This window comes from Antedon bifida, chromosome 6, assembly GCF_963402885.1.
Source record: "Antedon bifida chromosome 6, ecAntBifi1.1, whole genome shotgun sequence".
NCBI classification, from domain to species: Eukaryota; Metazoa; Echinodermata; class Crinoidea; order Comatulida; family Antedonidae; genus Antedon; species Antedon bifida.
In genome coordinates this window covers 4,374,600-4,389,212 of record NC_136231.1, presented here as the reverse complement: position 1 = coordinate 4,389,212, position 14,613 = coordinate 4,374,600, and the positions used below count along the sequence as shown (strand labels likewise).

At 30.9% G+C, this 14,613-nt stretch overlaps 1 protein-coding gene across 5 annotated transcripts in view; it reads right to left on the bottom strand.

Moving 5' to 3' along the window:
* The window catches only part of LOC144844309 (ras-GEF domain-containing family member 1B-like), an 80,012-nt gene that overhangs the window by 53,013 nt on the left and 12,386 nt on the right, over positions 1-14,613 (bottom strand). For 3 of the 5 annotated variants that reach the window (XR_013612414.1, XM_078701153.1, XM_078701154.1), the window contains exon 7: positions 2,239-2,298. Coding sequence is in view for 4 of the 5 variants with exons in the window: in XM_078701153.1 (XP_078557279.1) it covers positions 2,239-2,298 (60 nt within the window). In the remaining variant the exon portion in view is untranslated. Of the gene's footprint in view, positions 1-2,238; positions 2,299-5,127; positions 5,427-8,922; positions 9,285-14,613 lie in introns of those variants that run through there. The other 2 variants (XM_078701155.1, XM_078701156.1) reach the window with 2 other exon arrangements.

The following is a 14,613-nucleotide window of genomic DNA, read 5'->3' as shown; positions in this document are numbered from 1 at the left end:
TTGATTTAATTGAAATAGGGCCTTTCAATTTCAATGATTCTTTTTTAAATTGCTGGTTTTTATCACTCTCACTCACTCACAATATTTGTATGTCAACTGAGTCACAAGGTTAAACTCTACTTTATTTCCTATTGTCACCCTATTTCTGGAATTCCGAAATATATAGGATGTTCAGATGGTATTAAATGGTAGGCCTAGTAGTCAATGCTAAAACTTGTGTTTGTACAAAGGGACTCTAGCATTTACAAACAGTTTTATTACTATATTTGCATATTTTTTATAAAATGAGCGTCTCGAACATTAATGATCTTAGTTTAAATCTGGCATACGTTCTCTTTTTTAGTTGATCAAAAGTATTCTTTAAATCAACATTTTATTCATTTTCACAACACAGTAATATTGTCTGTGAACTAATGTAGACAACTTTCATAAATGTTTGTAAAAGGAAGTATAAGAGTATGACTCAGTCTACAAATGTTTCCACGACAATTAGCGAGCATAGCCTCAAGTGCCAACTCCTGGGAATGTCAATAAAAGAAGACTTCGATAATTTAGCGTGCACAGCTCTTTGCTGACATGATTACTCATACATGGAAGAAACCATAAATGAAACCGCTAAAATTAGTAATAACCAGGTGTTTGTAATAACAGAACGATTCGGGTACACCTAAGGGTTATTTGAACGTAGTGTTTACATACAGAGTTTAATCATTGGTTGAATCCTGAAAAAATATGGATATTCAACTCCATATAAGGAACCGCAAGGCAGAGAAAATGTAAATGTGTTTGATATCAGATATGAGCAAAACCAAAATGATAAAATCAATATTAATACAATAGAAACAGTCTCTATCCATAATAAAGGAATATGTAGTTATAAAGTGATTAAAAAAAAAAGAAAAAAAACCTCAATTTTATTATAGTAATAAAACAAACCTTTTCAAAAGACTTTTTGGTAGTTCAGTTTTTACAAATGAATAAAGTATAAAGTATTTTGTGAATGAAATTTTTTGCTCATTTCTATCAAATAATAATTTTAAAAAAAATATATTCAATTTAGGTTTTATAACTAATATGTATTACCATGCTATTAACACAAATGGTAAAATGGGTTACATAATATGAAACTCTATTCAGAATGTTAACTTAAAAAGTCTGAATAAATAGAGGGCTCACTTCCAATTTGAATAACAAGACAAAATCATATTCATTGAATTCTTTGTATTGTGATCTGATAGTGCTTACTTTTTTCTGTAGTTTATTATTATGTAACACATAATAAGAAGGCTCTTTATGTGCTAAATTGGTTCTCTTTCAACTTAAACACATCAGATTACATGTACAGCATTAGCAACTTTTCGTTTTCACGATGCAGTACATGGCTATGCACATATCAAGTATAAAGATTGGCGCTTTAGCCACATGGAGGGTCATCAAAATGAAACTTCAAGATTCACTTTTATTTGTCAGAGCTGGAGTGGAGCTGGACTCGAGCAGGTGTAAAAGATGCTTTTACTCCTATATTTGATGGTGCCCTGCCTTAAATATTCAACATGCTATGGTTAACTGACTTTTAAATTTCAACTCTTTAAAGAGGGTAATCCTTCAAGTTTAGCCCAGTGGGTTAAGTGATATTCAGGGCCCCTCTTTAATAAAATAAAAATACATTGCAACAATTAATAATAACAAGCAATCATTATAAACATTAAATTAGGAATAATATCAGAATTAATATATAATATACTATAAGATATAGTATAGACAACAATGATCATCCTCAAATTCTAATTTAATATATTTAGCAATGTGCTATACAGGTATGCGCATATCAAGAAACAAGATTGGGACATAGCTACGTGGAGCGTCATGAAAACAAAACTTTAAGATTCACTTTTTACTTGCCGGAGTCAGAGCGGATCTGGACTGGAGCAGGTTTAAGACGCTTTACCCCTATATTTGATGATGTCATGCCTTAAACATTTAACATGCTATGTTAATTGACAATGATGATCCTCAAACATTCAGAGTTCAATATAATATTTAACTTAAACAGCATTAACAGAATACACAACAAAGGGAAAATTTGGAATGGGATTGTCCAACCAAAAAAAAAACCTGTTTTATTATCTGTAAACGAGAGTAATAATGTAACTACTAAAAGTGTGTTATCATTAAAAGACAAAGCATTGACAAACAAAGTGATCTATTTCAGGAAGAAGATTGCTGGTAGGGACTTACCCTCTTATTTTCGTCTCTAGCAGGAGACTTATCTTTAGCAAGCGTTCCAAATATACTTGGCTGAAAGAATAAAATTCATAAATAATGTTTATATATAATAGGATAATACAATAAAGTTATTTAAATCCACAATGTTATTGGAAATATTAAAATTAAAATTGGAAATTGGAGTAAGTTATCATCATCATCATTATGATTCATATGTGTATTCATTCATTCATTTTACTTTAACAGTATTTCGGAAACGGACATCCATAGCTACAAAATCAATTGCATAAATAAGAGCCTGTTCGGACGGAACAAATTTACACGTGTAATGGTCGCGTGTGGTGTAAATTTTGAGATAAACTTGCTGTTTCAAAAATCCACCTCATGAGGTGGATTTTTCAATTACACCTTTAACCGCAAGCTGATAACCGCAAGATAAGGAGCAATTTGACCTTAATAGTGTAAAGAGATGCATGAAATATGACCCTGCTGGGTATTTTTTGTTAGTTTACACGTGTAAATTGTTCATCGTCTGAACGATCACTGATTACACATGTAAAGTTACACATGTAACTGATTTTACGTCCGAACACAGCCTCAGTTTATATAATAAAGCCAGACACAAAAAAACACACCGGTATCAGATCATCTCAGGATCTCCATCATTTTGTTATGGAGTCTGGATGATTATTAGGCTAAACCAGTATATTTTGGTTCTCATATATATTCTTGAATACAGTTAGCCCACCTACCAAGCAAGGACGGGCAGCGATAAAAGTACTGCATTTTAACACACAGTGACATTATATTTTATTCATATCTGTTAATTAATATACTATATTTTAAAATAGTTTAAACCGTCTTATCTTTTTCAAATAAACAAATAATTTACATTTTCTGATTTCATTATATTGGTCAGTATGTCTGTGTAAAAATAATCAAGTATATTCATGGTGATATTTCTATGTACATTTTTTACTATACACAACTCATGATTTATTCAATAGATGTATATTGAAATTCAAAATAGCAGCATTACTGGGGATATCCAGCAATTCATAAAACCTTTATTTCATTTAATTATTTATTCGGTCTATTTCAGTATATACATAAAAAAAAAAAATGAAATTGGGGAGACCAGGGTCAACCTAAGTGAACTTAATAACTGTAGCTGAGCCGGTTTACACATTTTATATTTCAATTGTTGATCATAGCACAAAACTCAACACAAGACTACCCCACCACCGTGTATCATGATTGTATGTATTTCATTGCCTGCAGTACTTGAAATTGATTACCTTTCCATTTTCATAGCATCCAAGTTATATTATTCTGTCGTCTTGTATCAATAATTATTCATACAAATTGCACGTGTATACTATAATGATATTACTAATATTATTACTTTGGTTTGACACTAACTGTTTTGCTTAAATCTATTATATTTGTTGTGACATTCTCAAAAATAATGTTCTACTTGAAATCTTAATATTAATAGGAGTGATTTTTGTTCATGGATCAACAAAAAATGAACATTTTTCCCTATCATGTTCTACTTTACTGTAATTGTGTATCTTCCAACACTGTACAATCCTTCCCCTCCACAGGCCATATTCAGTGGTGGCTTTAGTCAGAGGGGCTTGGCCACTTTCATAACACCTCATCCAATATTATCTATTATTAGGTTTTTTTGCAACATTCTACATCTCAAAAACTACACTTTACATTAACATCATTCGTTTATTACATCATGGAGGTATTTCTCCATGGTTATATATAAACATCACAGGCACAGAATAAATTCTAAACCGTCCGGTGATATACTGAAAGTTAATTCATTGATTTGAAACGATAAGATGAGGAAATCTGTGAGAATGAGAAAAAGTCTCCCCAACCGAGGCTCGAACCGGAACATTCTGCTTGATATGCAGATGTCCTAACCATTAGACCACTGGGGCTTTCATGATATTGTTCAAACTCGATTGGATAGCCATAACATCAGCAAGGGTTAGAGACTCACTCGCTCCATGGTTCTGGTGGTAGAACAAGTACTTCTCGGATAAGGACTATAAACCGTAGGTCCAGCGTACACATCTGGCTCATGTGCACTTTAAAGAACCTAGTACATCTTTTGAGACGAGTAGGGGGTTACTCCGGTGTAGCCACTAGTTCACACAGCCACTGTCACAAACTCATCATATGTATACTCTTTAAGGCATTCTGTAATTGGCGATATCGCTGTTGGATGTATGTGAAATAAATAAAAGTAAACAAGCCACATGGTCCGCAGTCAAATTCATGCTTCCATATACTGGTTTTGTTGCACATTGTTCTGTACACAATTCAAGCTATACCAAGGTAATTCTTGATGGCATAATACCGGGTATAATCCTATCCTTGAGTATCCCACCCCATGATTTTGACTAAATAAAGACATAATACTTTTAATGATTTTAATGCAAACCAAGTATTCACCAAATTTTATACCCGACACTCTATGACTATATTTTGTCATATATGGTATTCAATTCAATCATTCAAAAATGTCGATGAATTGAATTGAATCCTACAGATATTCTGAAATAACCTAGGTACATGAACCTTGATCCATGAACAAAAATCACTCCTTTTAATATTAAGATTTCAAGTAGAACATTATTTTTGAGAATGTCACAACAAATATAATAGATTTAAGCAAAACAGTTAGTGTCAAACCAAATGAATAATATTAGTAATATCATTATAGTATACACTTGCAATTTGTATGAATAATTATTGATACAAGACGACATAATAATATAACTTGGATGCTAAGAAAATATGACCTAAAAAAATACATTTTTCCCTACGGTTTAATTTTATTTTCACTATATTATAAATATTTAAGTCTATGCGTCTTACCTCAGTTACTTCCAAGTTTAAAAAATCAACTATAGGAAATTTAAGTCCATTTAAATCGTCATCGAGTGAACTGTCTGATATAGTAGATAGACGCTCCATCATTCCAAATGTCAAATTTTTCACTGAAAATTGTTTTTAACCATTTAAAAATCCTCAGTAAGCTGGTGGTAATTCCTCAGAACAGTCAAATAGCCATTAAATATTAATCAAAATATTTTGTAAAAGAAACGAGAGAGTTCAGTTTGAAACAACAACTTATTTTTTAAAAAGTATTGAATACAATTTCAAAGATGATAAATCTATTCAGTACATAAAATATGTTGCGAAATTGAATATTAATTGTTATTGGAGAAGTTTAACATATTATATCCAACAGATTAGTCAAAGTTTAGATTACTTAATTTTAGTTATATTTCCACCAAAAAAATGTCAACATAAACTTGATGTATTGAATGATATCTTGAAAGAAATTATGCAAATGTCTTCCACAGCACAGGTGTAGACAATCAAGATAAAATACACAACCATGCAAACATAATGTCTTTGATGAAATGTAACCAACACTGAAGAAACAGGTCCAAGATCAAAATTTCTTCTACTTGATCAAATCACTTTAAAAATCAATATAATGGAACAACAATCAAAGTAAAACACTTCCAACCACAAAAGAGATAGCAAAGTAATGATTCTGTTCTGACCTCCAAAACGTAGGATTATAAATCTCAAAATAAAGCAAAAGCTTATAATATTTAAAGCACAAACATTGTTACAAGAACTAGCTTCTATCAGCCTTGATATCTACAGAATACAAAAGATGACTCCCCACCGCTATAACAAAAGGATAGTTAATTCACATCTGCCGTCATAATAACAAAATACTGTCGTTTGGTAAAATCTACACATCAAAACAATGATGAATATTCGTTTTAGAGATAAGCTGCGTTATCAGCGTTCAAACCAATAGCTGTAGCGAAGAGAAACAGTACCTATATCAGTGGTAATTACCGCGTTCTGGCTTCCTGTTCTATATCCATTGACGACAATTTACATGCAATCTAAACTCATAAATCATTCGTTATTTCCACAGCTTACTATAATAGAATTCACATAAAAATATTTCTGAAATTTATTCACTGTTTAGAAGTATATAATCTGCTTACAAGTGCTCTAGATATCTTTGAAATGATGGAGGCAGAAATTAGAATTCATTGGGGTAACATAACAATATTAACCTGATATTTTCACAGTTCAAGAAACACTTGCTTTTTCATTAATCCTTGTATGTATCTCTCCACCAATGAGAACGATAGCGTTGATACAAACATACATAAAATGATATAAAATTATTCAATGAATATTTTAGTGTTCACTTAAAATAATTCAATGTCATGGATCATTAATGTAAGTTAAGCGGTAGTAAACAAAATCCTTCACGGTAAGCAATTGCAACCTTGGCTTCCTCGTCGTATCTTAATCAGTGTGTAGCCTCAACATATGAATGAATCGGTAAACAACACATATGAACTTGTTGATCAGCATTGAACTTAACCTGAAGTTATCAAACAATTAAATCCATGAATAACAACAACAAACCAGCAACCAATATGGTTGTTCCACTCTTTTTAGCTTCTGGAAACCACAGTATATTATTAATAGTGTTGTAGAGCAACTAAATATGGAATCGAGGTGTATTCCGGGTGGTAGATCATGGAACGCTTCCGCAATAGGACTTCTCCACCACTGACTGCTCATTAACAATGGTTCATAAAGCCAACAAGCAGGAAACCTCACCTTGGAATAAAGCTGGTCTATAGCTTAAAGGGACTTTACTGAAAGTATATCCAATCTGTGTTTATATGCTAATCTATTTTATAGCTTAAAGGGACTTCCACACAAAGTATTCAATCTCTGTTTATATGCTTAAATAAAAATGTCCTCCAGCAGTTTTGTGTGAACCAATCAATCCAATTTTAAATTATGTTGCCTACTGTACCTAATTAACTATGATTTTGGTATTATAATAAACAGAGAGTGCATTTATAGGGGTAATACGTTACTACTATTTAATATATTCATAGATGTTTTATTTTCTCCATTTAAGGAACATTAGTGTAGTTCACACTCAACAATCTGAGTAAGTGCCTCTCCCTAAGTCAAGTGGATATGTCAATTGGCCTACTTTACAGTTCAATACTCAGTGCTCATTTTTTGGAAAATGATCTCATAATGTACTGAATAAACTGTTATAGACCACATTTCTGCTAAATTTGTGCTCTCACATAATAGTTATGGTCGGTCGTTAAATATAAAATAAATTGCAGGAAATGTTTCTTACTTTTATAAACATGTTTTACAAATTGAAATGTACATTTTAATGTTCATCTGGAAATGAAAAATTATGATATATCATGACGGTATACATCCATGGATATACAGAAGTCTAAAGTATATTTATGATAATTCTTCCTATTTTTATGTTAATATTTCTGATCAATACCTTTTACTTTCACCTGAGTCATACGTCTTTCCATTGATGGAAAAGGTAATTAACTTTATGTAAAAAAAGGAAATGATCCTAAATCTGCCAGAGGCATCGTTAAGTAATTAAAATTATGGAAATTATTTATATTACCCAAACAATATACAATTTTTTAAATTTCAATATTTATTTAGTAATAGAATGCTATATTAATAATGGATGATGAGAAAATTGAGTATCACATGGGAGAGATATCAAACTGAGATGGTTTGTAAGAGAAGAGTTTTAATAGACTAAGGATATTGGGAAACAAGGCTGTAGCCAGGAAGGAGGGGATTTTTTTCACAAAATGGGAGCTAGACTAGCACAATGAACTAAAGAGCCTATTATTAGATTAAAAAATATGCGAGAAGATGGAATTCATTGAGAGGTAGTCGATTATGATTAAATGCAACCCATAAAAAGGAAAAATCTAAAATAATACAAATACTAGATTTCTAAAATGTAATAATATAAATTTAAATATATTGACCATTTAATATCTGAATATTGAATGTAGCCTTCTTTCAGCTCATGAAATATTCTCCCTAATTCAACTCACAAACATTCATTATTTGTATAATATACATTACTAACTATAAGTACATACAACCTGTCCTATTGGTATATAAGTACTCTAGGCGTTGTTTTCTGTTCTGATGATGAGAATAGTTTCTCGAAACATGTCACATTTAAAGGCAGTTTGCCTATTCATTAAATGCCTCACTATGTTATTTTAACTTATAAGTACTATGCACAGACTAATGTATGCTTTAGATATTGCTCACATTTCTTACTGAAATTTTACAAACAACAATATACTGGCTATTTTGACTGGACATATGCATTACCATTTGATCTACTGTCTCGTTAATAAATGCCAAGACAGTTAAAGCTAATGCATACCCAATAAAGAAAAACAGCAAGCTTGGTAGCCATTAACTTAAGCCATTTGAGTCATAATACACAGTCAATATTGATGTTGAGATCATTTGTGTATTTTACTCCATCTTTTTTATAGTATCATCTTCTGGTGTGTAGAATGTAGCATCACCACTGCAAGGATGACAGCGGAAGTACTGATCAAGTTTTATTTTTGGTGTGTAACAAACTGTATAAATCCAAAATCCATTTTTAGAAAACATTCATCAGTCTGTCTATTCCATTCTACCTTTACTATTATTAGGATCATTACATGTACAGATGATACCACTAACTAGCTACTGTGTTTGCACACAAATCTCAGTCAAATTATTAAATAACAATGGTATACATACCTCTGAATTCATCACAATGTTTTTTCGTATGATCCGTTTATCAGATTTAGAATGTTGATTGTCACGACACACCAATGTCAAAATTCCAATAAAAAGAAACCAGATGATTTCATACCCATAGAGTACAAGCTCAAAAATGGCTTCCAAAATGGACACCACAAAATGATCACCCATTGGTGCCAATGTCGTTCATGAAAGAGTTCAGAATTTGTGTATTTCACAAAATCCAATCTTCTGACTAAAATGAAATGGTGATGCACAAAACCTGATTTTATTCTCAAATGAAATGCGTATTAAATACAGTTCTTCACAAATAAAATAACTAAAATCTGAAGATCAAACTCAAGTTTAAAAAAAATGCATGTTCTGCTCAAATGAATTAAGCTCTTCCAACAAAAATTATGCTTATCAAGAAAAACCAAGAAATGCTGACAATCATGTAAACGTGTATCAAATCGTTACCATAAAATCAATATATAATATTCTTCCAATAGCAACGAAAATCAACATAAATGATTCCAATGAAAATGTACAAACTCTGTTTGGTATAACAATATGTTATTGGATTAAGTATCCATATTGAAAAAACACCAATGAGGGATCTCTTCCGTAGAAACGAGGTTATGTCAAATCTCTAAATGCAAATGACATTTATATTGTTCTTAGCAATATTCGCTCATCCAATAGTCAGATTTATTTAATCATAAATAAATGATTATAATATGTAATCAATTGATCAATCAATCAGCTAACATTGGTCATTGAAGTTTGATTGATGATTTCTATTTGCAATATGTATATAAACAATATTGATGTGAAACAGATAGAAGATGAATTTCACAATCACTGATGACAGTTCATATTACTCAGTATACATTATCATTCTCTTCAAAAGATTTGAGTACAAGACAGTTGGAACACTGGTAAAATAAACAGAAACTATTTGAAGAAAGTACAGCAATCTGATTTTCTTCAAAAACAAAACACTGGTGGTACCAAATACTCCGCAGAAGCTACTGTTCACACTGATGATAGAAAATAAAAATACTATCGAAGAAAGTTATTTTCTTCGAAACACATTAGCAAAAGTGCAATATCTTTAGGACACAGGTAACAAACCACTGTAATTGCTGTTTACTATCCTGAAATCTTATAAACTTTCTTCAATTCCAAAAAGTTCTAGGAAGTGGTAATTAGTCTGAATCCTGAAGTTGTTGATCACTAATTTCCAACCTTGTTGACAGAAGAAATCCTCCAATATTCTTCCAAAAACTATAAATACCAACTTTTTCCAATTAAGTAGCAAATCTGTTTATCAACCGTAAGCAAGTCTACTACTTTCTTCCAAATCCAAATTCTTCCAAAAACTAAAACACAACTTGTTCCAATTAGGTAACAAGTTGTTTTTATCCAAAAGTTAGCAAGCCTACTATTTGATTTTCTTCCAAAAAATGACACAGTATCGACCAAGAAGAACTGTTAAAGTTGCTGTCTACTTAATATTGTTCATACACATGAAGCCAGCATGATTATGCTTCACACAGCAAGTTTTAATAAGGTGATAACAGTATACAAGTCTTTAATTCACCCAGGAATGTTTAAATGCTTTTAGCAGTTTTGTGGTTCTTATAGCCTGTAGCAAAAAACCTTGTTAATATTCGGATTAACATCTCAGCTAATGTTACAAAGTTTTTAAATCAAAATCTTGATGAAAGTTTTAGGATAAAAAAAGAACAATATTTTACAAATTAGTGCAACAGTATTTAAATTTCAAGCTGGATTAGAAAAAGAGCCTATTTCAAAATTCCAGAAAAAATGTTTTAAACATTGATAAAGCAATATAAATCTGTATTGTGTACAATTTACAAAATTTGCTAATGATGTCCTAATGCAGTTAACTGAAACAAGCACTGTAATTACTGTTTAGAAGTACAGTACTTAAAGTAAGAAATTGGAATTTGGCCAAGATTTGTTTTAAGTTTTGGTAAATTTACTTATAATAAGAAAGTACTATATTTAGAAGTTTAGAACATGTGTGAATTCTTTAAATAAACTCTAAAATGAATGAAACATTAAATGTATAGCAGAGAAGCTTGTAAAACCTATAAAATAATCCAATCACAAAAGCCTTGAACGCTATTATATCACACTAAAGTTGAATCTACTAGAAAACATTGTTTCAACTTCCAAGTACTGTACGAATCCACAAGATCTCTTCATCACATTAACAGGGAGATATCTCATTAATAAGTGAATAAATGGTTTTCCTTTATAAAAGCAGCAACAAGTATCATATGAATCCTTCCAGCAGCTGATATGCCCTTGAAACTTTCGCCTTAAAAATTATCACTTGTTCTTCTTTGCCTCTTGTTAAAATATCAACTAATTTTGTAGTAGATTAGAAACGATTGGTATACTGTTTCTCTCACTTATTTATCTGCCAATGGGAAATGCTTTTAATACTATGAGCAATCATTCACATAGATTTAAATTCCTAGCATACTTTATGGTAGATAAGATAACAGAGGATGCAGAGGATGGAATCTCATGACAGGGACTTTATGATCATTCATATAGTGCGGAACAAGAATCAGTGGTGTGGAACATGTTCATGGTGCTTGATTAGCTCATCTTTAATTTCAATCAAATTGTAAGATAACATCTCAAATAACAAGATGATGAAGTTTCTACCAGGGAGGTATAGCAAAATTAGGCCTCTGTGTACTCATTACATTACAACATTTATTTCTCTTTTCTTTACTACCTATGTACAAAGTTTGTGATGAATTAATTATAAATAAGAGCGGCAAAACCCAAAAAGTAAAAACTTGTGAAGGGCTGCCTAAAATAAAAAATAAGGTACAATTTTATCGAATAACTAATAAATTATACCGGTTTGGTTTGTGTTTTTCGTTCTACTATAAAGTATCACCAGTGAATTAGGTTCGTTAATAATGTTATAGGAGTATAAATGGTTAAATTGTCCAAATAAGAGCCAGAATCATACTTAATAAAAAATTGGTATCATATCCATAAATCTGTTTGCAATTGAGAAGTTGATCAAGTCTATATGAAATGCAACTTGTGCATGATTACATAATTTAAGTTACTCAGAATGTTGTAGAGTTGACAGAAGTCGGTTAACAGAATGAACATAAAACTGGTAATTTTACCTTCCCCAAAAAAAGTTGAATGTGACTTGCAGCTTATTTCTCTACATATACAGTAAATCAAATTTCAATGAGAAATATAGTATTTTTATTGTAATTTTTATAAACTTCTTGTAGAAATGTGTAGGCCTATGTATGATCTTCAAGTTCAATGTACATAAATGTTTATATAACAGTACCAGTAATACTACACAAAATCTATTTTTACAATAATTTAAAAACATTTTTGCCATTTCAAACATCTTAAAATTTAACTTTTATCAGTATAACAAAGGGGTGGCATCCAGGGGCTAAGTTAACCATGTAAGACTGTTACTTCATCTTTTTATACAGGCCAACTGGTAAAGACGATACATTGTTTGCAGATTTACTTCTAAATATTACTTTTTGTTATAGAATTTGCTGTAGGCCTAATTTTAGTGGGATTTGATGGACAAGGGAGTTCAACCTGCATAAACATCCCTCCCTTCTGGCCAAGCATCTAGAAATATAACAATTGTATTATAAAAAAACTTCTTATAACCAGCAACTATAAATAAAGACCTTGACCTATTAATGTATATTACTTGATACTTGAGTAGTCTAATTTCGCTTTATAGCTAAATATGGACTTTATTTTCTATACATTTGTATGCGAGACGTCATGTTTCATTTATGACATGCACACTGCTAACTTGAGCAGGTTACTGGAATCTTAATTGATGAATTGATTGATGACTATAGTCAGCAAAAGGTAATGTTATGGATGTTGAATTATGCCAATATTATTCCTCATACAAATTGCATTGCAAATTTACTTTCCTTGTGCTCATCATAAATGCAATTCGCCAATGTTTTATGTTTTTACAATAATATAAATTTACAAAGTTAGGCAACAATTTATGATCAAATATATTGCAAGTTATACTAACTTAAACGACATTTCTTTTTAATTAAAAATGTAATGATAAAATGGTAGACGTCGGCACGGACCATCACATGAAAAATTGACAAAATTAAAAAATACTGGTCGCCCAAGATTCCTCGTTTAAAATTATTGTGCAAAACAAAACTATATTGCATATTTCTTCCCTTGATGGATAATTAATTATGAAGCAATAATACTATTAATAAAAAAATGTTATATACTGATATAATTCCAATGACCAATTACCAGAATATATTATTGTATCTATCTTTGGTAAGGAAGTGAAAATGATATATAAGTGAACATCGGGAAAACAACAACATAAAACCATATGTGTAAGTAGAGTTACTGCTTTAGTTCGCATTATGCAATATCAGATTAATACATCACAAGTTCATATTAGGTCAATGATATACCAAGAGAGGGATCATCATATCATTAAATATAAATCGCATGTATGTAGGTTCATCTTAATTTCACCAATAGAGGGCTCACTATTAAAATATTCTGTGAAGAAAATATTGTGTATATTCATAGAGATATTATTATCTCTATGGTATAATGTATAACATTCTAACATAACCGTACTGTATTAAGCTCACTATGGAAGATGCCCAACGACGTTTAGAGTATTGATATTAATGTAAAATGATGAATGAGTCTATAGATCAACCTACAGTAGGCCTACTTGCATTTTTTCTCCTCAGGAATATGTTGAATAGGCCTATACTCAACCTAAAATAGGCCTACTACTGTGCAAGAACCTCTCATTGAATACAGTTGCCAAACAGTGGTTATATTTCAAACATTTTTGTTGTTCCCTACTCTGGGTTCCAGACAGAGTTTTTACTTAATATTAGTTAAAAGATAAATATTTTGGCACATATGGCGTTTCATACGTATACTACTTGAGCTTCCCTATTTTCAGAAAAAAATCAAAACGACTGGTGGACTAACATAAAAAAGACAATACAGACTTGGGGCAAGTTTAGTTGTTCCCGATGAGGTCATCAAACCCTTCACTTACACCCTGACCAACAGAGGGCTAACTTTCAAGTATACTAATTATGTTCGCTGTAGTGTGAATGTGCTACAGCTGCAGCAGCCTATGTATTATGCATTTAAGTCAGTGCTTAATGATGCAATGTACTTTCTTATTATATGGAATCTTTTATTAAAATATTTGCCGAGATATTAAATCAGATTATAATAAAAGGAACAGCTGAGGAGAATGTGAATGCAGCTGGTTATGTGCAAAAAAAACCAGAAAATCACTAAAACAATATTGATTTAAACTTCTATTCAACCATGAACCACGAGTCTCAAAAAATGTATTTTTAAAAAAAATTTATGATAGTGCACAAGCTTAAAAAATTACAAAAATTAAAACCAGTCAATTTTTTAACTAATTTTATTTCATTATAAGAATATAGATTTTTAGTGTGAATCTAAGGTTGATAATTTTTTTTTTCATCATAATACTGTGTTATCTATCTAAGCTTTGTAGCTTTACATGCTTGCTTTCAAATCATAGGGTCTTGGTTCAAGTCTTATGTAAACTCAAAAACAGTTTGTGTATGAATATTATATTTTCTTGTTGTTTTTTAGTAAAAG